General features: G+C 41.9%; 1 protein-coding gene across 1 annotated transcript; it reads left to right on the top strand.

Annotated features, from left to right (window-relative positions):
- Window positions 1-150: 150 nt before the first annotated feature.
- On the top strand, window positions 151-25,299 carry bin1b (bridging integrator 1b; the record flags this gene model as incomplete). The annotated part of the gene is made up of 15 exons (XM_029426715.1): window positions 151-183; window positions 5,141-5,221; window positions 7,514-7,568; window positions 7,706-7,800; window positions 9,855-9,950; window positions 10,060-10,167; window positions 11,626-11,711; window positions 12,021-12,096; window positions 12,185-12,240; window positions 12,329-12,373; window positions 16,397-16,439; window positions 16,667-16,816; window positions 20,643-20,696; window positions 20,797-20,898; window positions 24,102-25,299. Coding segments are annotated over 15 exons (1,182 nt in total), but the record flags the coding sequence as incomplete, so codon positions are not given.
- Between the last annotated feature and the right edge of the window lie 641 nt (window positions 25,300-25,940).

Below are 25,940 nucleotides of genomic sequence, written 5' to 3' on the forward strand. Positions count from 1 at the left end.
GTGCGTACGTACTGAGCAGTGAAGAGGAAGGTCAGAGTATCATCTTCCCTCTGAAGGCTGGAGGGGGGAGCGTCGGCTTCAGCTGTCTGCTGGCACGCCTCCACCCTCCACCTCGTCCAACACGACACACTTTATGTCTTTACTCTCCAGGGTCGCTGCTGTCCAGTGAGGAAGCAGGAGAAGGTTACACATGGACAGATCTCAAGCTCTTTATTCTCCTGTAAAGTTCAATCATAAGTCATAAAGTGACTTTGTAATAACTGAGAGGGACGAGCACTGTCAGCACATCCATCGTGTGCCTGATGACGGTGTAGACCCCACGCAAACACATTTCATCTTTGTGCTTGTTAGACAGAAATGAAAATGAATGCTTGTTCGTCCAGAACAGTTAGTATTGCAGGACGGGATGAGATTAGATTAGATTAGATTAGATTAGATTAGATTAGATTAGATTAGATTGGCGTTATTAGGGGGGAATCAGCTGGATGTGTCTCAGAAGGGGGCGAGCTGTGTTTTCATCGATGAGCAGCTAAACGAGGAATACAGGAAGTTACAAGCGTAGTAATGATGGAGCAAACCCTGACACCGATTTACAGGCTTCAGTGATCCTCTGTAACCCAGTGTGTCACGGTGCATTCAGGTGCTTCTCATAACGTCTGGAAATATCAAGTGACCGAGCTGCGTCCACTGTAAACTCAGGTGTAAAGGGACACACTTGAGTCTACCAGTGTGTGCGTGTGCATGTGTGTGTGTGTGTCTGCGTGCGCGCGTGCGCGTGCGTGTGTGTTTGTGTGTGCGTTTGTGTGTGTGGGGGGGGTTCACAGCCAACTGTCGGTGTTCAATTTCAAGCCCCAAAAATACACCCATACAAACACAAACACACACACTGAGCCCCTCCCACAGCAGTGAAGCATGCTGGGAGTCCTGGGAGAGAGTGGGGGACAGGTGTGCACTGCTTGTGTTCCACTTTCACTTTACGATCGTACGTGTTGACCCTGAACCTTCTCCTCAACGTAACGCAGAGTTTGTTGAACCTTTAGAAGTCTTTCTGTCCCAACGCAGGACACGTGGCGTTTGTGTTCGTCCTCTTCTCTCTTCACTTCACGTCACTCGCTTCATTTATTCACTGAATCTGAAACCTTCAACGTTCTGCAGTTCTGCTCCGGTTCTTAATGCGATGGATGAAAAGCTTCACTGTGATGTGATGTCATCCGCTCATGAACCGGGCAGCTGTGCCGCAGAGCATGCTGGGAAAATCCCCCTCTGTGGAATCCGGATGAGTGTGGTGACGGAGGTGGGGGCGGAGCAGCCGAAGACCCGGTGTGGTGCTGGGAGTCAAAGAGGCAGGACCCCATGACACTACCCCCCCACGGCACCCAACGTGTCGTTACCCAGTTGTTTCTTCTCAAGACGTTTCTGTTCTTTCAGATTCTACATGTGATGTTGTTCAAAGTATGAGAAGCAGAAGGTGAATCTGCACACCTGTCCCCCACTCCCTCCCAGGACGCTCAGTGTGTGTGTGTGTGTGTGTGTGTGTGTGTGTGTGTGTGTGTGTGTGTGTGTGTGTGTGTGTGTGTGGGTGTGTGGGTGTATTTTTGGGGCTTGAAATTGAACACCGACAGTTGGCTGTGAACCCACACACACACACGCACACACGCACGCACACACACGCACACATGCACACACACACACACACACACACACACACACACACACACACACACACACACACTGGTAGACTCAAGTGTGTCCCTTTACACCTGAGTTTACAGTGGACGCAGCTCGGTCACTTGATATTTCCAGACTTTATGAGAAGCACCTGAATGCACCGTGACACACTGGGTTACAGAGGATCACTGAAGCCTGATTTTACAGTTCTTATACAATCGTGAACACAAAACTAGTGAATCAATGCATTTAAAATGACATTAGCATTTATCAAAATCAAACCTTTGCATCATACTGTTCTCTAGTAATCCAGTGCTGCATACTCATGAAGATGCTGATTTCTCTCCACATTGTAAACACAGTCAAGACATCCAAAGGTTGCATTCTGCACGGAAAATCAGATCAGAACACATATTAATAAACATAAATATAATGCAGCAGACACATTTGTGGAGACAACAGAGAAAGCACGATCTGTAATACAGGGTTTGCTATGTTGGCTTCCTTTGTTATCTCTTTTTACAGAGCTTACATCCTGATGCAATGTAACGATCATATCTGATATATATACATATATATATATATGTATATATATATATATATATATATACATATATATATATATATATATATATATATATATGTATATATATACATATATATATATATATATATATATACATATATATGTATATATATATGTATATATATATATATATATATACATATATATATATATATATATATGTATATATATATATATATATATATATACATATATATATATACATATATATATATATATATATATATATATATATATATATATATATACATATATATATATATATATATATGTATATATATATATATATATATATATATATATGAGTAAATGTACTTAGTAAATGTACTTAGTTACCACTGGGCATGAACCGTGTGTGTGTGTGTGTGTGTGTGTGTGTGTAACTCTAATAACGTCACATTTTACAGCACCATGAGTACTTCTACTGCGGATACTTCAGGTATATTTAGCTCTGCTTGATATAAAGAGTGTGTGACGCTCAGGCAGCAGGTGTGTGTTGCAGCAGCGGGGAAGTCCCCGTCCTGGTGTTGATGGTGGTCATTCTGTCACAGGATTAGGGCGGCAGGTGGTGCGGCGGGTGGAGGCTCAGATTAGCCGGTGACCTTGTCCGACTAACAACAACAAATTCAACTCCTCCTTCTGATGGTGTTGTTGTATTAACCCTTTAATGTATCTTTAAACAGAACATGAGAATAAACATTTTTAAACATTAAATTAAAAAGTATTATATGAATATATATACAAAGATAAATATAATACAATAATGTAAAAACATCAGGAAATAAAAATACAATAATAATAAATAAATAGATAATAAAAATAAGTAAAAATAAACAAAAAACAATTGCAAAATGTGTCATATTGAAAATATTTTTTCCACATCTCTTTTATCAGTAGCTTCCTGTCACTGCAGTCAAATTAAATACTTAACAATAATAATAATAATAATAATAATAACAATAATAATAATAATAATAATAATAATAATAATAATAATAATAATAATTATGAAATGCATCTTCATGCAGTTTAAAACAGGGCTGAGGACAAACCACACAGTGGAATCATCTCACCTGATTGTTCTCATGTGTGCACACTGCGTCCCCCCTCCCTGGCTGGCGTGTCGGGGAGTGCAGGGTCACATGAGGAGGCAGCTTGATGTTGAATCTTGTTTTAGTGGAGAAGGTAAATAACGCTCTCTCTGCAGTCGCATGCTCTTTGTGGTTCATAAGAAGTTGTTCTTTCCTTCCCCATAAATAAAACCTGGAAGCTGAAGATTAGTCTTCGGTTGACACGTGCTGCTCCATGAGTTGGTGCCGAATATTTCTCTTGTCATTAAAGATCACTTATACACCTGTCATCAGGTCACTGAGGCGTTGACCTTTGACCTCTGTGTCCTGGCTGCCTGCATTAAAGACAAGACACCTTAATGTGGAAGTTAAAGTGCCTCACTGCTACTAAACAATATGGATCTCTCTTTGAATTACTACAGAAATCCATAAAGCCCTCCTGCATGTAGTGAGTGTAGCGTGTATAACATGAGCTGTGAGTGACATGTGAACAAAGCCCTCTGCACAAAGCTTCAGAATATAGAGAGGAATGAAAGTGGAAAGTTTGGTGTATGTAAGTGCTACTGAAGTGGAGACTTCTGCTGAAGAGTGTGAGAAAAAGCTCCTTTAGAGAAAAGCTCCTTTAAAGATATGTATTGTAACATTCATACATGTTGTACACACTACAGGTGAACAGAGTCATACATGTTGTACACACTACAGGTGAACAGGGTCATACATGTTGTACACACTACAGGTGAACAGAGTCATACATGTTGTACACACTACAGGTGAACAGGGTCAAACATGTTGTACACACTACAGGTGAACAGAGTCATACATGTTGTACACACTACAGGTGAACAGAGTCATACATGTTGTACACACTACAGGTGAACAGAGTCATACATGTTGTACACACTACAGGTGAACAGAGTCATACAGGTTGTACACACTACAGGTGAACAGAGTCATACATGTTGTACACACTACAGGTGAACAGAGTCATACATGTTGTACACACTACAGGTGAACAGAGTCATACATGTTGTACACACTACAGGTGAACAGAGTCATACATGTTGTACACACTATAGGTGAACAGGGTCATACATGTTGTACACACTACAGGTGAACAGTCATACATGTTGTACACACTACAGGTGAACAGTCATACATGTTGTACACACTACAGGTGAACAGAGTCATACATGTTGTACACACTACAGGTGAACAGAGTCATACATGTTGTACACACTACAGGTGAACAGAGTCATACATGTTGTACACACTACAGGTGAACATACATGTTGTACACACTACAGGTGAACAGGGTCATACATGTTGTACACACTACAGGTGAACAGTCATACATGTTGTACACACTACAGGTGAACAGTCATACATGTTGTACACACTACAGGTGAACAGTCATACATGTTGTACACACTACAGGTGAACAGTCATACATGTTGTACACACTACAGGTGAACAGGGTCATACATGTTGTACACACTACAGGTGAACAGAGTCATACATGTAACTAACAGATATCATGAAGCTTCCCCACTTCATGACTCACATCAACACAAGTTTATATTACAAGTGTTTAATATGTACATGAGGCGTTATGTAATGTAGCTGTGGAGAGTTTAAATCTACACACACACACACAGCTGGTAGACATAGAGGAGACACATGGCTTTAACAGGCGGTCTGAACATATCCAGAGACCTGCCTCCAGCTATAGATCTAAATAAAGCCCCATGAATGAAGAGAGATATGCATTGACAGATTAATAGATTAATATATCGATTGCATGTCAATTTGTCTGCAGGTCTTGCAGAAGCTCGGCAAAGCAGATGAGACCCGAGATGTCGCCTTTGAGGAGATGGTGGCCAACTTCAACAAGCAGATGGTCAGCAGCCTTTTAATTATTTCTATGATCTACTGTATTTAATACTTTTTAATTTAATATTCTTATTTTTAATTCTAGCGTTCTTGTGTGTCGACAGATCGTCCACTGAGGGTTAACAAGGTCTTTGAGGTCTATGTCTCAAAGTGCTTTAAAGTTAACAGGGTCTATCTGCATCACTCATTTGTGCAGAGTTTGTATATATTTGCTGAGTCAGTGAGATCTACAAAGGTCTATCTCCACATGTTCAAGCATCATGTTAGTATCACAAAGGTCTCTCTGCTGACAACCAATAGCAGGGCGGGAAATTAATCACGTGATCATTTCAAGCACAGGAAGAACTTATTCAAAACGTTTTGCTGCCGACTGCTTTATATGTAATCTAGTAGATAGTTCAAGTTAAGATCATCAGTAGTTCAAGTTAAGATCATTAGTAGTTCAAGTTAAGATCATCAGTAGTTCAAGTTAAGATCATTAGTAGTTCAAGTTAAGATCATTAGTAGTTCAAGTTAAGATCATCAGTAGTTCAAGTTAAGATCATCAGTAGTTCAAGTTAAGATCATCAGTAGTTCAAGTTAAGATCATTAGTAGTTCAAGTTAAGATCATCAGTAGTTCAAGTTAAGATCATCAGTAGTTCAAGTTAAGATCATCAGTAGTTCAAGTTAAGATCATTAGTAGTTCAAGTTAAGATCATCAGTAGTTCAAGTTAAGATCATCAGTAGTTCAAGTTAAGATCATCAGTAGTTCAAGTTAAGATCATCAGTAGTTCAAGTTAAGATCATAGTAGTTCAAGTTAAGATCATTAGTAGTTCAAGTTAAGATCATCAGTAGTTCAAGTTAAGATCATCAGTAGTTCAAGTTAAGATCATCAGTAGTTCAAGTTAAGATCATCAGTAGTTCAAGTTAAGATCATCAGTAGTTCAAGTTAAGATCATCAGTAGTTCAAGTTAAGATCATCAGTAGTTCAAGTTAAGATCATCAGTAGTTCAAGTTAAGATCATCAGTAGTTCAAGTTAAGATCATCAGTAGTTCAAGTTAAGATCATCAGTAGTTCAAGTTAAGATCATAGTAGTTCAAGTTAAGATCATCAGTAGTTCAAGTTAAGATCATCAGTAGTTCAAGTTAAGATCATCAGTAGTTCAAGTTAAGATCATCAGTAGTTCAAGTTAAGATCATCAGTAGTTCAAGTTAAGATCATCAGTAGTTCAAGTTAAGATCATCAGTAGTTCAAGTTAAGATCATCAGTAGTTCAAGTTAAGATCATCAGTAGTTCAAGTTAAGATCATCAGTAGTTCAAGTTAAGATCATCAGTAGTTCAAGTTAAGATCATAGTAGTTCAAGTTAAGATCATCAGTAGTTCAAGTTAAGATCATAGTAGTTCAAGTTAAGATCATAGTAGTTCAAGTTAAGATCATTAGTAGTTCAAGTTAAGATCATGAGTAGTTCAAGTTAAGATCATCAGTAGTTCAAGTTAAGATCATTAGTAGTTCAAGTTAAGATCATGAGTAGTTCAAGTTAAGATCAGTCAGTAGTTCAAGTTAAGATCATTAGTAGTTCAAGTTAAGATCATTCTTCTTCTTCATTGGGTCTTTAAAGACGTTTGTTTAGCCTCATTGTTGCTTGTGGGCTTCTTTTTAAAAAAAAAGTAAAGTATCACGTGACAAACGAGCGTCTTGACATGTGTCAAGAGACACAGACGCACAGACAGATGTATCAGGTGATTTTTCAAAATAAAACCTTTCAAAATAAAATATATTTTTATTCAATCTTACCAAATGACCGGTACCGGTCCGTGGGTCATGGTTAGGGACCACTGAGATAGACCCTTGGGACTCTGGGTTTCCAATAATAGAACCACAAAGGTCTATCTGCACAATGAGTTTAGTTTCTACCCATAATGCACTGAATTGGCCCAAACAGTCTTAACTTCACTACCTAGTGTGCAGCATGTGATGTGTCAACATGCGTTGAGTTGAGACCTGGTTCACCCTCAGGTGATGAGATGTCCTCACTTGCTTTAGAAAGAAATAGACCTGTCACGTTAGTATATTAGATTTTCACTACTTGATTATTGTCGCCAGAATAATTGAAAGAGTGAAGAAATCTGTCGACACGCGGAGGAACTTCTGATGTTGTCACTGTAGCATCTTAAGAGTGGTCACCTTTGGAAGACATGGCCGTATCTCAATAGAAATGATATTTGTCTCACTATTTCGACATATTTGAAGCCACAGTTTGGTTTCAATGACTCCTAGTTCTCATCACTATGTGTGTTCCTCTGATTGCTCCTTCAGACAGAAGGCACCAAACTGCAGAAAGAGCTGAAAGCGTACCTGCTAGCTGTGAAAAGTGAGTGATCTTGAGCATGTTGTTGAACTTATTGATAAGAAATAAGATGACGCTGACACATGTCACATGTAAAGCACAGCAGTGTAAAGTCAACACTAAGTGCAGGATGATCCTCTTGTGTGTGATGTGTGTTTCAGCGATGCACGACGCATCCCGGCGGCTGCAGGACTGTCTGGCCGACATGTACGAACCGGACTGGTTTGGCAAAGAGGAGATGGACGCGCTGACAGAGGTGAGGCCACGAGTCATATCTGTAAAAGTATATCATTTTTTATAAAACTTTTTATTTTTCCTGTCTTCTAAAATGTTTATTTATTTAAATATAATGTCATTTATTAAAGAAACCAAATCAAAAAGCAATAAGGAAAATAATAGGGAAATAAAGTGATGAAATGACCTACCTTATATAAGAATAAATAGATATATTCATATATTTATAGATATAGTCATTTATATGCAATACATTTGTATTTTAAAGAATATATAAATAAATATATTCAGAAATAAATTAACAAATAAATGTCAAAACAAATGAAAATCCTTATTTTTTACGTTGTTATTTTCATTTATGTTTCTACATTTATTTATGATTTTTTTAATTTCTCTTTATATTTGCCCATATTTTAATTTACTTATTATTTTATTTATTCCTCTTTATATTTCCCCATATTTTAATTTACTTATTATTTTATTTATTCCTCTTTATATTAACAAAATGTTTTAATTTACTTATTCATTATTGGATTTATTTTATATTTCCACTTTTTTATTCCTCTACATTCATTTTCTTTTTTATGGAACTCCTACGTCTCCATACAAATAAACAGCAGAATCATTTATTATATTTATTAAAATAATAAACATATAAAGCCTTGGTTTCTTCTATATATTTATCAGCTAAAATTGCACTTAATAATTCAATTAAAGTGTGAGACTCGTTCATTCCAGTGTCTTTGTCCTTCTTTCTCTACCTGCTAACACACGTTCTTCTTCCTGACTGCATGCGTGTCTCCTTCCACCCTGAAGGAGATGATAGAAAAGGAGATGGACAATAACTTGGAGGTAAAGGGCAGCGAGCATCCAGTGTTTCCCACAGCGGAGTTACTCTGCTGGTTTTGGGCTTCATGTGGGAAACACTGGTTCAGTTGTAGAGGAAGTAGTGGCTGGTTTCAGGGAGGTGCACGGACATCTTGCTCTAACCAGAGGAAAGGGTGATCCACACTAGCAAAGTGAACCCATGCGACATTTCTCATACATTTGTGACTTTAATCTCAGAGAATATTCAAGTTTCTTCTGGTAAATTTACAGCTATAATCTTGAAAATTCAGAGTTTGTTTCCCACCGAATATTACTCGAATACAACATTAAAAGAATGAATCAATAAAAAACAGAAATGGTTTGTAACATAAAGCCAATGTCCAAAGTAAACCAGGTTCATTTGTAAATGCATCTTTGAATCTGTCTGCTCAAGTTTAACATGTCAATCAAAAGTAATACAAGTTTGGATGATGTGGTGATTACATGTGTGCCAACAGCTTGTGCACGTCCCTGCAGACCAGACCAGTCAGATTCAGATTATTAATAAAACCTATACATTAACTAATAAAATATATAGATTAAACTATAATCTATAATATAAAGCAGTTAAAATAAGATCCATCTTTACCAGCTGCAACATTAATGTGAACACATTAATGCATCAATAATTATAATCCTGTAATATATATAATTCTGCATAATGAGTACTTTTAGTTTATTTTGAGGCTAAGACTTTTACACTTTACTTTAGTAAGATTTTTACTTTTAAAGTAAAAGTACTTTGTGCACCAGTGGCAGGCGATTTAAACTCTATATAACAGATATATAATATAATATATAATATAATTATATATTATTATTATTATTATTATTATTATTATTATTATTATTATTATAATATATTATATAATTATATAATATATTATAACAATAATAATAATAATAATATATAATAATATAATATAATTATATAGTATTATTATATATTATTATTATAATATATTATATAATTATTATATATTATATAATATAATAATAATATATAATATAATTATATAATATTATATAATATTATTATTATTTTTATATATTATATAATATATAATATATAATATATAATATATAATATATAATATATAATATATAATATATAATATATATGCTATAACAGAAGAAAACTGATGTATTGTAAAATATGTATTTTTAATGTATTTATTATGACGTATAATGCGCTTGTGTGTGTTTCAGGACACAGACACTTTGTGGTTAGACTACCACCAGAACATCACGGACAAGTCTCTGACCTCTCTGGACTCGTACCTGGCTCAGTTTCCTGATATTAAGGTGTGTAAGTTTATTGTTTTTATACACAATATTTTGCTCAGTTTGTTATTATAACAACATATTTGTCTTTTTCTTTTCACAATAAAACGAGCAACAATCTCACCTGCAGGCTCGTATAGCGAAGCGCGACAGGAAGATGGTGGACTTCGACAGCGCCCGGCATCACTTCGGCTCCTTACAGAAAGGGAAGAAGAAGGACGAGGCCAAGATCGCCAAGGTAACCCCCTGTGTGTGTGTGTGTGTGTGTGTGTGTGTGTGTGTGTGTGTGTGTGTGTGTGTGTGTGTGTGTATGGTATCTGTTGGCAGGTAGTGTGTGTTTGAGCGTGCTGCTCAAAGTTTAAAAGGAATTGTTTTTACTTAAGGTGGTATGAGTGTCTCATTGCACGGACAGCTCATACCACCTTAAGTGTACTGCACCACTGTTTTAGTGTTTGACTGGATAAATGAGAATATATATTAATATTCTGCTCAAGTCTTTGAATCTTCGTTCACCGTGAGAGACATGAGCAACAGGTCATTTGAAGTTTTCCTCTAATTTGCGAGCTGATTAACTCGTGTTATATTCATTAAAGCTGCCTCTTAATTACTAAATGCTAATTAACATATTTCTTGTCTTGAATTGTTTGCTTTTCTTCTTTCTCTCTCTTCCTTGTCGTCTTTCCATCCTCTCCATCTTCTCCTCTCTGGTTTCTGCTCTCCCTCCCCTCCTCCTCCTCTTCCTCTCTCCTGCATGGTGTGTGTTGGTTAGCCAGCAGCCCTGTTGGAGAAGGCGGCTCCCAGCTGGGCTCAGGGTTTGATATCAGCCCACCAGGTGGCTCAGACTAACCTCTCCTACAACCAGGTGAAACTCTGGTTCAATACTGACTCCCCCCTCCTCACCCGAACCCTCCGCAGGCTCTCTGCACATGGAGCCTGTTTGTGTGTCACATAAGATCGGGCACTTTTCAGTCGGACAGTCTGTCCGATATGTGTACTTTGTGGTTACTGCTAAACACCAAATGTTAGCGTGCTAACACACTAAACCTGCACAAAAAGACAAAAAGAAAGCGTGCAATTCTCAATTTCAGTTCTTTATACATCGAGGCAGAAGTCTTCTTGTTCCAATGGTTACTTTGGTCAACGTTTTGATGTAGCGTTATCTAAAAGACTTGGAGTTCATTTGTTACTACAGTTTAGTATGTAAACATAGTATTACCACCATACCCTAATTCATACTTAAAGAAAACATTTATTCTTTCACATTGCAGAGAAACTCTTCTAAAAAAAGAAAAGCTACTTATATGATGACCATGTGTAGAGAGCCTCACTATAATTTGATCCCCGATCCAAACGATTGTTTTCATTGTCTGTGTGTCATAGAAACACCGTTTTGTTGAGCTTCCTTCATTATTGTTGTCTGAATGCTCTCAGCATTCACATGTAGTTATGAAATGTATGTGTCTGCATGTTCGTGTGCTTATTAAAAACTCTTTCTTCAACAATTATTATTGCAGACACACAGAGTTCAGATATATTATTATTATGTGTGTGTGTGTGTATGTGTGTGTATGTGTGTGTGTGTGTGTGTGTGTGTGTGTGTGTGTGTGTGGTGTGTGTGTGTGTGTGTTGTGTGTGTGTATGTGTGTGTGTATGTGTGTGTGTGTGTGTGTGTGTGTGTGTGTGTGTGTGTGTGTAGGCGGAGGAGGAGCTGGGCCGAGCTCAGAAGATCTTCGAGGAGCTGAACGTGGACTTACAAGACGAGCTTCCATCACTGTGGGACAAGTGAGACTCTTTTTTTTCATCTTCAAATCTTTAAAAATGTAAATCTAATTTTTAAAGGGACAGTTCAGATGTTGATAGTGAGGTGTGTGAGCTTCTTCTCCACAGTCAGTATCACCTGCAGTAGAAACACACAGGAAGCAGGAAGCTGAACAAAGTTCTGCTGTGGACGTGTGTTAGACACCTAAAAACACCAATGTATTTACAATATGTTCACCTCTTGTGTGTGTGTGTGTGTGTGTGTGTGTGTGTGTGTGTGTGTGTGTGTGTGTGTGTGTGTGTGTGTGTGTGCGCGTGTGTGTATGTGTGCAGTCGTGTTGGCGTCTATGTTAACACATTCCAGGGCCTGGCAGGTCATCAGGAGAAGTTCCACGGTGAAATGAGCAAGGTGAGTCAAACGATACTGATTGATTTAATTAAATTGATTTAATGATGGTTGATTAATCGCTCTTCATCTGCTCTGTTGGCTTCCTCAGCTCAACCAAAACCTGAACGACATCATGACCAAACTGGAAGAGCAGCGGGAGCTGAAGTAAGTGAAGTTTTCAGTCAGATTTGAGAGATTTAACGACATGTAGGACAAATGAGAGTAATGTCCCTCACACCGCCCCCTACTGCAGAAAAGATGGTACTGCAGCTGCAATGACAGGAGAAGGTGCCAAGAGGTAAAACCTGCTGCACGCAGGCTGAGCATGCAGCGCTTTGCATCGTTTTTATCTAAAGAATAATGTTTGGCAACCCTAACCCTTTAAACCACAGGCTACTGGGTAAGACGTTAAACTGCATCCTATAGTGGGCAGATGGGGCTCATAGCCTCATAGCCATGTAAGGCAACCCATCTAGGAGAAGGACACTCCGAACAAAAACCAAGGGTGCTGTTCACACCCGGCTCCGAGCCGTATACCATCTGGAGGCATCGGAGTGAAGGGTGGATAAGGGCTTATGCCCAAAACGGCCAGAGTAGGACTGTGAGGAGCTGCGCCCCACAGTTCTTATGTTTGTGCATTGTAAGTCCTAAATTATGGAGAACAAAGTCATTCCAAATCTTATACTTCCAGCGGCGGAAGTCCGCAGGAACCAAGCAGCGGACGGTGGGGCTGGTCCTCTCCCCGGAGGGCAGTATGACGATAGGGCCTCAAACCCGGAAGGGAGGGTTCTATCCGACCACAGCACACGGTCCAATAGACCACACCAATAGAATCCTTAGTGCTGACTTTGATGGCAACCCAGTCACAACTGTCATAGTCGTGTACTCACCCACCAATGTGGCACAAGCTGAGGAGGTGGAGAAGTTCTATGCGGACCTTGCAACAGCAGTTTGTGATATCCCGGCTCACAACTTCCTTGCAATCCTGGGTGATTTCAATGCAAGGCTCGGACTGGAGGACGCACCTCTCACGTACCACAACTCCACCAACCGCAATGGCGAACATCTTGCAGCCCTACTTATGGAGCATGAGCTACTAGCTGCGAACACCATGTTCCAGAAAAGAATGGGCAAGAGATGGACCTTCCAGGATCGGGCTAGCGATATGCAACGTCAACTGGACTACATACTAGTAAGGCGAAGGTGGAGAAACTCCATCTTGAACGCTGAACTTTACAGCACGTTCAACTCTGTGGGCTCTGATCATCGAGTGGTCTCCATGAGGGTGAGACTGAGCCTCAGGGTCCCCAAACCTAGCCTGAAGACCCGGTATGACTGGAAGGCATTCTCAACCAGCCCTTCAAACCAGGTACGCAATGGAGGTGAGGAATCACTGCTGCGAACGTGGAGGTGACCAGTATGTGTGTTCCAGTGATGGAGAGGAATGGAGTATCCCAGAGGTCCAGGCATCCGGAGGTCATGATGGTGCGTGAAGGAGTGGAGGGAGCACACTGAGGCTTTTGGCACGGGCTGACTGCAGAGAATCGCATGGTATTGAATATGGCCACACAGCTTCTTTTCGATACCTACGATAAGATCAGGGGGGAGGAGCTGATGGAGAAGTTGCAGAGAGTGGAGGCAGAGAATGGTGAACAGCAGTACGGGGAGGCATGGAGGGTCATCAATGAGATGGGTGGGAGGAAAAGGTCGAAGGAGGGACAGGTGGCGGGCGACAGCCCAGAAGAGAGGGTGACCTCCTGGTTCACTCACTTCCGAAATCTCCTGGGAACACACCTGACAGTGGATGGACCTGAGGAAGTGATACTTGTCGTCCTCACGAATCTCGCTATTGACGATGGTCCCGTTACAGTCAGGGAGTTTGCCAAAGTGAAATCCACACTGAAGCAGGGAAAAAGTGCTGGGCCGGACGGCATCCCTCCAGAGGTCTGTAAGAACTGTGATCTTGACGACATCATCCTGGAGTTCTGCAACCACACCCTTATGACAAACAGCCAGCCTGATATGTGGTCTCTCTCTGACATCATCCCAGTGCCTAAGTCCGGATATCTCTCGAAGCCAGACAACTACCGTGGCATAAGTCTGACTTGTGTCATTGCAAAAATGTACAACCGCATGATACTGAACCGGATACGGAGCGCCATCGACCCCCACCTGAGAGAGAACCAAAACGGTTTCCGAGAGAAGAGGACCACTGTGACCCAGATCTAACCCTAACCCTAACCCTTCCTCTTCATCGTAGTCCTAGACTATGCACTCAGGAAGGCCATCAGTGGACGGGAGCTAGAACTCGGCCTCACAATAAGACCTAGGAGGTCGAGACGACACCCCGCTCTAGTCCTAACGGACCTGGACTATGCGGATGACATCAGTCTGCTCTCTGACCGCGTAGAGCAAGCACAGGAACTCCTGGGCAGAGTGGAGACAGAGTGCGCCAAGTTTGGCCTTCAGCTAAATGCAAAGAAAACTGAGTTCATAACATATAACACCCCCCCCGGACCATCCACCTCTAAAAACAACAGGAGGCACTGCTCTAAAGGAAGTCAATGATTTCAAATACCTGGGCTCGTGGGTCAACTCGTCCGAGCAAGACCTTAAAGTAAGGAAGGCGCTTGCATGGAGGGCCCTGAACGGCATGACCTGTGTGTGGAACTCCAACCTCCCCCGACAAATGAAACTCAGCTTCTTCCATGCAACAGTGGAGTCTTTTCTCCTGTATGGCAGTGAATGCTGGACCCTGAAGCCCACCCTGTAGAAATCCCTAGATGGCTGCTACACGAGAATGCTGCGTGTGGTACTTGGCATCAACAAGGATGAGCATGTCACCAACACGCACTTGTATGGGGGGGCGCTAAGGGTGGGTGAGAAAACAGCGGTCAGGAGAATGAGGCTGCCAGGTCACTGCCAGAGACACCAAGAGCTGCCAGCCAGCAAACTTGTGCCGTGGGAGCCAACACACGGGCACCGATCATGAGGGCGTCCCGCAATAACATACGTGAATGTACTCAGGAAAGATGTGGGAGCAGAAAATACTGGCGAGCTAGCCAGATGCACGGAGGATCGGGATGACTGGAAGCACCGATGGAAGGCCCGTCTGAGGACGACCTAGTAGTAGTAGTAGTAGTAGTAGTAGTAGTAGTAGTAGTAGTAGTAGTAGTAGTAGTAGTACTGGAGTACATATACAGCTGATGCAAAAAACATCGTAAATGTTTTTTACAACCTGGGATTTATTTGCGTATCAAGGCCTCTGTCAGGAAAAATAAAGTTGTAATTGTAGGAGAAATTAAGTCATGATGTTTCTCTTCTAAAATGGTCAGGATGTTATGAGCATAACATATTATTAAGACTTCTTAATACAGATATTACTGAGGGTTATAATATGCCGATCATCTGAAGTGTTATGTATTCTGATTTGATATCTTTGTCAAGATGCAACATCTTTCTTTCAAAGATTCAAAGGCTTTATTTCCATGTGCATAAAAGCTACAGGGTAGTTGTTGGCAATGAAAACCTTAAGTCCCAGCTCCTCCAACAATGCAATTTAAGACATAAAGAAATAAAACTCCTGCACCTCCACAAGTCTGGGATATAAACCTGAAGCCCGCTAATTTACGCAACACTTCCTGTCTGCCTCCTGTTTTCTTTATAACATTGCGTAGATGTTGTCATGTGCACGTTTTGCTCTGGATATCTGACGCCTGCCATGTTTCACTGCAGATTGACCTGTTAAGATACAGTAGGGCTGTGCATGCTATTTATTTTTACTGCTGGTACGTTCTGCAGCCGCCCTTTCACAGTATGCATACAGTTGGGACTTTGTCAAAACATTGCACCTTGAACTTTGACCCTGCAAAATGCAGTAGGACATGTATTGGGAACGCACCCCATATGTTTATTTAAAGCCCGTTGTCGGCATCACGTGGAGGGATCTGAGAACTGCATGTGACAGTAAATCTTTCTGTCTTCTTGCTGATCTTTCTCTCCTCTTCACTATCTCAAATTCAAGTTGAATTCAAATGAGCTTCATTGGCATGCATTTGTCATTATTGCCAAAGCTAAATAACATGTATTGAATAATTATGTTTTATACAAGTAATCCAAACGTATAATCCCAAGATAACAAACTCAGTCAGAAACTTTGAGCTCGTAGCTCTATATGGTCCACATGTTTTGCAGCTAACATTGCACATTGATCAGGGAGATGGATGAATTCAGGATATATATATATATTTGTTTTCATTGTTTTCATGCTTGTGTCCACCCTTTCTCTGTCTCCTCCCTCGTGTCTTTTCCTTTCTCTCAGCGAGGAAATCAACCACAGCCCATCTGCGAGCTCACCACCAAAGGTAAAAACAAACTTTATCTTGTTGATGAAGTTACATTATAAGAGTCATGTTGATGAATATATACATTATAAGGATAAAAAGGAGCTTTTACCACAACAGAATCATGGTTGCTGCTTCCAACAATTACAAACTCAACCATCCATCACAGTGTGTACTAATCTCTGTCTCCCTTGCTGCTTTTGCATGCGTGCATGTGTGTTTTGTGTGCTTTTGATTGAACCCTCCTGGTGGTGCAGAGGCCCGGTCCTCCCCCCAGTCGGCCTCCGCCCCGATTGACGCCGTCTCCGGACCCCAGACAGCAGCACGTCGGGCCGACAGAGGACGAGGCCTCGGTGCTTGACGCTGACACAGATTGCAGCACCACAACGACACAGCAGGTCAGACTGATTATTCTACATCCTGGTTACTTTGAGAACAAAAGATCCTTCTGCAGTCTTCACCGGGCTGCTTGGCCACCGAGTTTATCTCTTCCTGCAATAACTTGCTGAACATGACGTCTCACATCAAATGCATTCATTTCCCAGAACATATCTAAGTTCCCACGGTGCGATGTTCCCCAGTTCAAGTTTTCTGTTCACACACATAAACCCTCCTGTTGTGTTCGGATCACATTTGACCTGTTTCAAATTCAAATATTTAATAATCCAGTTTTTTATTGGCACAAGGCTTTTATTAACATAACAAACCCTATAGTTATCATTTGATTTGAGTTTGAACCCTAAAACTCACCTGTGTTGTTTCAAGTCAAATTGTGATGATGATGACGATGACGATAAAACTTTATTTGAAATCTGAAATGTTTCATACATTCAACATAACATTTCAATCACCAAAGACAATATGTTCAAGACCCTTCAGCGTTCTATTGCTGCACGCCAAAATATTTAAAAAACAATTGGTCAGATTTGACCCTATTTTTGATGATTTGGTTTTTCAACAGCAGGGTAAATGTGGCCTTTGATGCACAAAATAAAATTAAAATAAATACAGTCTACTTTTCAAAAGGTTGGGGAACATAGGAATGACCCCAGATAGTAAACCCTCCTAACCTGTATGGGTGTGTGTATGTGTGTGTTTAATGTGTGTGTGAAGCAGCGTGAGCCCTGGTCAGGGGTGAACCTGCTCGACTGGGATGTGGAGGTATTACAGCCCGTCACATTTCCAGCTCCCAAGGTGGGTGTGCTTCGTTAAGGTCAAAGGTCAGCACAGCTGAAGACTGACTTTACATGCAGTTTTAAAAACCTGTTAATTACATTTAATTTCACCTCGACTGATCTGATCTCACAAAACCGAAGAAGGTCGAGAACGTCTTAAAAACGTCACAGAAGATACTAAAATTAGAGAGTTAGATTTTGTTAAAGGTTGTTTAATTGAACTATTCTTCACCCTGTACTCTTTCACCCCCAAACTGTTGATTGTGAATCACATCTCACACATGGTTCAGAGATCCAACTTCAGACTGCAAGTAAACACAGTTTCTGTCATCTGGGGCCGAAGAAATATGTTTCTGAGTGTTTGTGTGTTTTGTTTTAGCTTGAAGGAATCCACTGCATGACATCAGCCTCACTTTGCATGTTTGTCTCGCCTGATACTCATCAGCTGATGAGATTTATTGTTCACAGCTTCCTTTAAGTTATTTTGGGGGATTTTGAATATATTAGTTATTTCTGTCCAGGTTCAAATTGCAAGTATAAAATACTTGGCTACTTGCACACTTTCCTCTCACTGGTTGTCTTGTCTCGCACTGCCCCACCGAAGGCGCCATCCTTGGACTTATGGGTAAGCGTGGTCTCCTGTGGTCTTAACCGAGAAGCGTGTACGGGCACGTGTCACTAAATATTGAATTATTTATATTTTCATTTCAAATGCTCAACTTGAGTAATTGCATAATTTGTATTTGTATTGTTTAACGTCAACAATTACATTGATAAACTTAAACAAATCAAATCCAGTTCTTTAAATCAAAATTAAATAAAAAGAATAATATAAAAGAAATAAACAAACGGGTTAGGGGAAACGTACACAGACCTGGAGTTCTGTGAATCTGCACTCGTTTGCTCTTCCTCAGCGACCGGACGTCTACGTTAACTGCTATTGTGACAACTGATTGTAGATGGAAAGTATTCGGAAAGTCCCAATTAAGCAATTCAAATATAAATGATTCAGATTCAGTTTCTAGTGACACATATTTCTGCCCATAAATGTGCTCTTTTATTTTTCTATAATGTTCATGTGAAGCAAACCATAATGAAGAAGAAGATGGACTGCAGGAGAAGAAATAACTCTCCAACTGTTTTCATCCAAACCTCCTTCCTTTGTGATCCCTGCACTGCCCCGGATTGTGACCTTTATTATACTCTTTCACCCCAACTGCTCCACAACACACCCTCCTCCCATCCCTCCACCTAAACGCCACAATGCTCCACAACCCCCCCCGACCTTTTGCAGCGAGAGCAGCACCTCACAGAGCAGGAGCCCCAGCATGATGACGACCCGGAGGAGGCCCCAGGTGGCCGGGATAACACCCAGAGCTGCGAAGAAACGGCTCACGGTCAGGAGAGCTGGAGCGGCGATGGCGTCGACGCTGCTTACACCGAGTCCAACTGGGACGACGATGGCGTCCAAGTGGTACAGGGTGGCTGGGGAGATGATAGAGAGGTAGGGTCAGGTGCGACCTCAGTGGGGTCTTGTGAAGATCGCAGGTTAAAGCCTGGAATTCAAGGATCTCTCCTTCCTTTTCTCTTTTTTCTACTTTGACCTCTTTTCTTTCTGTTTAACATCTTTCTTCATTACACATATTGCCGGCGACATCAAAGCGTAACGTCAGTATTTCTCAACCTGGACCCTATTCAACACGTATAGGCGACTATTGGGGACGACAATTTCTTTAATTGGTCCAGTATTGAGCAAGAGCGCTGCAACGTAAAGCTTCGGGGCTTCATGACCCTACAGAGAAATACAACTTTTTCTTTACCTTACACTTGATCCAATCTGTTTGTCTCACTCGGAGAAGTCTGAAATCTCTCGTCACATCCACATTGTAGAAATCAGCTAAATATTCCGCCTTTCACGTTTATGTGGAAATCTTTTAGATCAGGGGTGGGGAACCTCCGGTCTCCGGACCGTATACGGCCCGCGAGACCATTTGATCCGGCCCTCGAGGTAATTTGTAAAACGCACGCAAAAAAAGTCCTCTAGCAAAAATAACTAGACACCAATATTTTAAACGGGTGACGTTTTTCCTGGCTACGGTCAGGGTCCTTGAACACAACATGAGCGGGACGTGTCATCACGTGGTTACATCATGTAAAAAAACTTAAATATTAAACGAGAGTCGTTGACGTCAGTGAACGCAGCGTGCCGAGTGTAAAACAGAGAAAGCTGGAATGTCACTTTCCAGGAGAAATGGACGAACAATTATTCCTTTGTGGAAGTAAAAGGCCAGTGTGTCTAGTTTGTGCGGACGTACTTGCGGTGATGTAAAATAATCTCGAGCGTCATTACTGCACGAAACATGCCGAACTGCACGAGCCTCTTCGGCGGAGTTTGGCCCAACAAGCAGCTCTCTGCAGAGCGGAACATACAAACATGGACAGATAGAGAGGTAGACCCCCACACCAAGAACAGACTGTTCCACCACTGCTGTACAGTTATCACTGCCATGTGCAATACTCACTTTATTTATATCAACCACTTGGTACTTATATTATTTTCTATTATATTAAATTATTGTGTACTGCCTTTTTACTTTATATGTTCTTCTGCTGTGACGAGATATATTTCTCCGTTGTGGGACTAATAAAGGATTTCTGAGGTTGCTTTTTGCACAGCATATAAGAAAGAAATTAATGGGCTGTGTCTTAAAAAAGATTTGCAGAGGTTATGAGTTCAATAATTAGTACGGCCCTCGAAGGATGTTGTAAAAGAAATGGCCCTTGATAGGAAAAAGGTTCCCCCCCTGTTTTAGATGACTCAAAGCTACATGTTCTGTACTACGACACAACAAACTCTGACGGCAGAGGCTCCTCCCTCAAGCAACAAGCACTTTTAGTGGACGTATGTTGACGGTGCGGTGTGATTACATCGCAGCATAAGTCACGTAGACACACAAACGTGGGAAAATATGGTCCAGGTTGAAAAATAGCGTTTCTTTGACTTCCTTAATGACACATGTGGACCCTTTCTGCTTCTTTTCTGGTACAGAGTGCGGTGACCAATGGTTCGGATGGAGAACTCCCTCCAGGATTCATCTACAAGGTTCTAATCCCCAATTAACTTGTGATATGAAAAGTCCCATGCACTACTTACTGAGGTTTTATTTCACTGGTATTATACTCTTATTATATTTTTACTGCAGGTAAAAGCGATACATGATTACGCTGCCACTGACGGTGATGAGCTGGAGCTGAAGATCGGAGATGCTGTGCTGGTTTTGGCCTTCGACAACCCGGATGAACAGGTCACTGACACACACTGTCTTTCACTATCCCTTTATTTTTGCCACTACCTAGCACGACATTAGTACATTTTGCAAAGTAAGCATCCAAATAAGTTCAGTTTATATAAATGTAAAGCTGTGCACTTGTTAATTACTCATTTGTCTTTGAATAGCACGTCACTTTTAGGGAAATTTCCATGTCATTCATCCATACATCCATCGTCTACCGCTTATCCGGGGTCGGGTCGCGGGGGCAGCAGCTCCAGTAAGGAACCCCAATCTTCCCTTCTCCGGGCCACATCCTCCAGCTCCGACTGGGGGATCCTGAGGCGTTCCCAGTGAGGAGATATAATCTCTCCACCGAGTCCTGGGTCTTCCCCGGGGTCTCCTCCCAGCTGGACGTGCCTGGAACACCTCCCTAGGGAGGCGCCCAGGTGGCATCCTTACTAGATGCCCGAACCACCTCAACTGGCTCCTTTCAACGTAAAGGAGCGGCGGCTCTACTCCGAGTCTCTCACGGATGGCTGAGCTTCTCACCCTATCTCTAAGGGAGACGCCAGCCACCCGTCTGAGAAAACCCATTTCGGCCGCTTGTACCCGCGATCTCGTTCTTTCGGTCATGACCCAGCCTTCATGACCATAGGTGAGGGTAGGAACGAAGATCGACCGGCAGATTAAAAGCTTTGCCTTCTGGCTCAGCTCTCTTTTCATCACAACAGTGCGGTAAAGCGACTGCAGTACCGCCCCCTCTGCTCCGATTCTCCGGCCAATCTCTCGCTCCATCGTCCCCTCACTCGCGAACAAGACCCCGAGGTACTTGAACTCCTTCACTTGGGGTAAGGGCTCATTCCCTACCCGGAGTAGACAATCCACTATTTCCTGCTGAGAGCCATGGCCTCAGATTTTGAGGTGCTGATCCTCATCCCAACCGCTGCACACTCGGCTGCGAGCCGATGCCATAAGGACCACATCATCTGCAAAGAGCAGCGATGAGATCCTCAGGTCACCGAACTGCAACCCCTCTCCTCCACGACTATACCTCGATATCCTGTCCATGAACATCACGAACAGGATTGGTGATAAAGCGCAGCCCTGGCGGAGGCCAACATTCACTGGGAATGAGTCCGACTTACTGCCGAGTATGCGGACACAACTCTCGCTTTGGGCGTACAGGGATTGAATGGCCCTCAGAAGTGACCCCTCACCGCATACTCCCACAGCACCTCCCACAGCACCTCCCACAGTATCACCCTGGGGGACCCGGTCATACGCCTTCTCCAGATCCACAAAACACATGTAGACCACATGGGCGTACTCTCAGGCCCCCTCCAGGATCCTTGCGAGAGTGAAGAGTTGGTCCGTTGTTCCACAACCAGGACGTAATCCGCATTGTTCGTTTTTAATCAGAGGTTCGACTACCGGCCGAACCCTCCTTTCCAGTACCTTGGAGTAGACTTTACCAGGGAGGCTGAGAAGCGTGATACGCTGTACTTGGCACACACTCTCTGGTCCCCCTTTTTAAATGGGGGAACCACCACCCCGGTCTGCCAGCCCCTAGGCACTGTCCCAGACTTCCACGCAATGTTGACGAGGCGTGTCAACCAAGACAGCCCCTCAACACCCAAAGCCTTCAGCATTTCTGGATGGATCTCATCAACCCCTGCGGCTTTGCCACTGTGGAGTTGTTTGACTACCTCAGTGACTTCCATCAGGGAAATTGACGATGATTCCCCATCAGCTTCCAGCTCTGCCTCTACCATAGAGGGCGTGTTAGTTGGATTCAGGAGTTCCTCAAAGTGCTCCTTCCACCGCCCGATTACCTTCTCAGTCAAAGTCAGCAGGGTCCCACTCTTGTTGTACACAGCTTGGATGGTTCCCCGCTTCCCCCTCCTGAGGTGCCGGATGGTTTTCCAGAAGCACCTTGGTGCCGACTGAAAGTCCTTCTCCATTGCTTCTCCGAACTTCTCCCACACCCGCTGCTTTGCCTCTGACACGGCAGAGGCTGCCACCCTTCTAGTCCTTCGGTACCCTGCAACTGTTTCCGGAGTCCTCCCGGATAACAAAACCCAGAAGGACTCCTTCAGTCGGACGGCTTCCCTGACCACCGGGGTCCACCACAGTGTTCGAGGGTTACCGCCCCTTGAGGCACCTAAGACCTTGAGACAACAGCTCACCACCGCAGCTTCAGCAATAAAGGTTTTCAACATCGCCCACTCAGGTTCAATGCCCCCAACCTCCACAGGGATGTCTGAAAAGCTCCGCCGGAGGTGTGAGTTGAAGATGTCCAGGACAGGGGCTTCCTCCAGACGTTCCCAGTTCACCTGCACTACCCGTTTTGGCTTACCAGGTTTGTCCAGAGTCTTCCCCCACCCCTTGATCCAACTCACCACCAGATCGGTTATCAGTTGACAGCTCCTGCCCCTCTCTTCACCCGAGTGTCCAAAACATGCGGCTTCAGATCAGATGATACGATTACAAAATCAACCTTTGGCCTAGGATGCTTTGGTACCACGTGCACTTATGAGCATCCTTACTGTTCGAACATGGTGTTTGTTATGGCCATTCCATGACTAGCACAGAAGTCCAACAACAAATGACCGTTCGGGTTTAGATCAGGGAGGCCGTTCCTCCCAATCACGCCTCTCCGGGTGTCTCCATCATTTCCCACGTGTGCGTTGAAGTCTCCCAGCAAGACTACAGAGTCCTCTACTGAAGCCCCCTGCAGGGCTCCATTCAGGGTCTCCAAGAAGGCCGAATACTCCGAACTGCGGTTTTTGGCATAGGCACAAACAACAGTCAGAGTTTTTCCCCCCATAACCCTGAAGGCGTAGGGAGGCGACCCTCTCGTCCACCGGGGTGAACTCCAACGTAGCGGCGCTCAGCAAGGGACTTGTGAGTAATGTTCTGCTGATTTACAGACATCTCCTTTCAAATGTAAGTCTACGGGAAAAAAGTATATTTGCACCCCATGGCATCACTGACTCGGAAGTTGTAATTCCACGGTTTGTCCACTACGAAAGATCTCTTCAAAGGCTTGCTCCGACCCAGACCTCCTCCTTACGCAGACCTTTGCTCTTTATACCACATAACACTTGCTCTGAGCATCTATGGCCACGGCCTGACGAGCAAAAAGCAAAGAATGTGTTGCGATTACATGTGAAATTAAAATGTGGTCGTCACCAGGAAACAGGCACTGAAACTTAGTTTGTACTTTCTCTCTGCAGGACGATGGCTGGCTCATGGGTGTGCAGGAGTCTCACTGGGGGCAGAACAAAGATATTTCAATCAAAGGCGTTTTCCCTGAAAACTTTACTCAGAAGGTTTGAGGTTCATGCCACACAAATAATTTGCCTCCTTCTGTGCCCCAAACTCTTCAGAAATATATATATAAACTGGTCATGTTTGAATCGTCACTAATTGTCTATTTACACACTAAAATGTTTTGGTACATGATTCAAAATGTACGTTGAAATACAAGTACATCTCAATTGTTAGTATAACTCTTCAGTGATCTCATGTACATGTACTGTAGTTAAAAGATGATAACGTTTTACCCTAACTCACTCCCTTCTGGTAAATGATGCACAATCATCTAAAATATTTTCGTAAAATGATACACCCAAACTGACATTTATTACATTTGTTTTGATTTGTTATTCCTTATTTATATGCCGAACTCAAACGAAACCTAAAACACATGTGTTGGTGATATTCAAAAAGGAGAACTAAGTCATTGATGTATTGTATGAATGTTTTATGTTGTGTATTGTATGAAGCATTTGATTGTATTGTCATTTCATTATCATAATCTATTACAGTTTCTTGGGCTTGTAGGATTATCAAAGGGAACAGTAGTCTTTCATTTATTTGACCGGCCATTTTGAAGACATGACTTGAAGTGTGGCTTAAATGTTCTAATGCACATATGCTTTTATTTAGATTTTTTATCATCTGTTCCTTGGTGGATAAAATGCAAAACTGATCGCCAACCAAGGTTTTCCCTTCATCTACATCACTATTTAAACATATTTACCACTAGCCTATAAATACTTTTATAATGACCAGAGATGTATGTCGTTGAACTCGTTTTTTAAAATTCCTATGAATGTGACTGATCTTTCTTGGACAGGACTATCTCACACTGCATCACCACTTAAACACGTTTTCTTTAGTGTTTTTTCTGGTTCATCTGCATTCTTTGATTACATGGAGTCCAAAACTCCAACACAAGCAGATAAATGAGAGACTGAGGCTAAAACATTAAAACCTTTTTAACCAAATATCCTGCAGAAACCAAAGTTTAAACTATGCAAACTGTATTTTTACATTGTGTGAAAACAATAAATAAGGAATCAGTCCATGTGGTAAATAATGCACCATTGGTTGGATCAAGTCAGTGTCATTAAAGATGAATGAAACACATGTGGTGTGTCAGTATCTTATGTGGACCTTTTACTTTACCTTGAGTCTGCTGAGTTCATGTTTTATAAGTAAAAGACTTTTAAATATCAATAATGTAACTTCTAATTCATCATATTCTTTCAAACCCTGCTGTTTGTTTTGGTTTTAATACTTTATTGCAATATTTCATTCAAGTGTTGACTTCAGAGTCCATTGCACATTTTTATACTAGTTAAATGTATAAAAACACAAAATAACTAATCGACACAATACTCAACCAAACAATTGTTTTAATAGGTTCTATTGTTGATGGCCATGAGTTTATGTTGGTGTTTCCAAGTCTTCATGGCTGTCACACGCAATATGTTAAAGAGGTGCCGTATACCGATTTTATATTCCTAGAGAAAACAAATCCCGCAAATACTTTGTAGTTTCAAAGGTTCTTTTAAGTCATAAAATATACTTTTGATTCACTTTCTCAGCTCTGCCTGTCTGCTCTGTCTCCATCCAGTTCACTCCATTCAGCTCTCATGTGAGTGTGTGTCTTTACGAGTGCAACGTGACAACATAACATTTATATTAAGTACAAGTGATGCTTGCTCATGTTGTAGTGGCCATTTGTCTAAATCAAACTTAAATCCAAAGGCCAGTAAGGCACCACG

The sequence above is a fragment of the Cottoperca gobio genome, unplaced genomic scaffold, assembly GCF_900634415.1.
Source record: "Cottoperca gobio unplaced genomic scaffold, fCotGob3.1 fCotGob3_230arrow_ctg1, whole genome shotgun sequence".
NCBI classification, from domain to species: domain Eukaryota; kingdom Metazoa; phylum Chordata; class Actinopteri; order Perciformes; family Bovichtidae; genus Cottoperca; species Cottoperca gobio.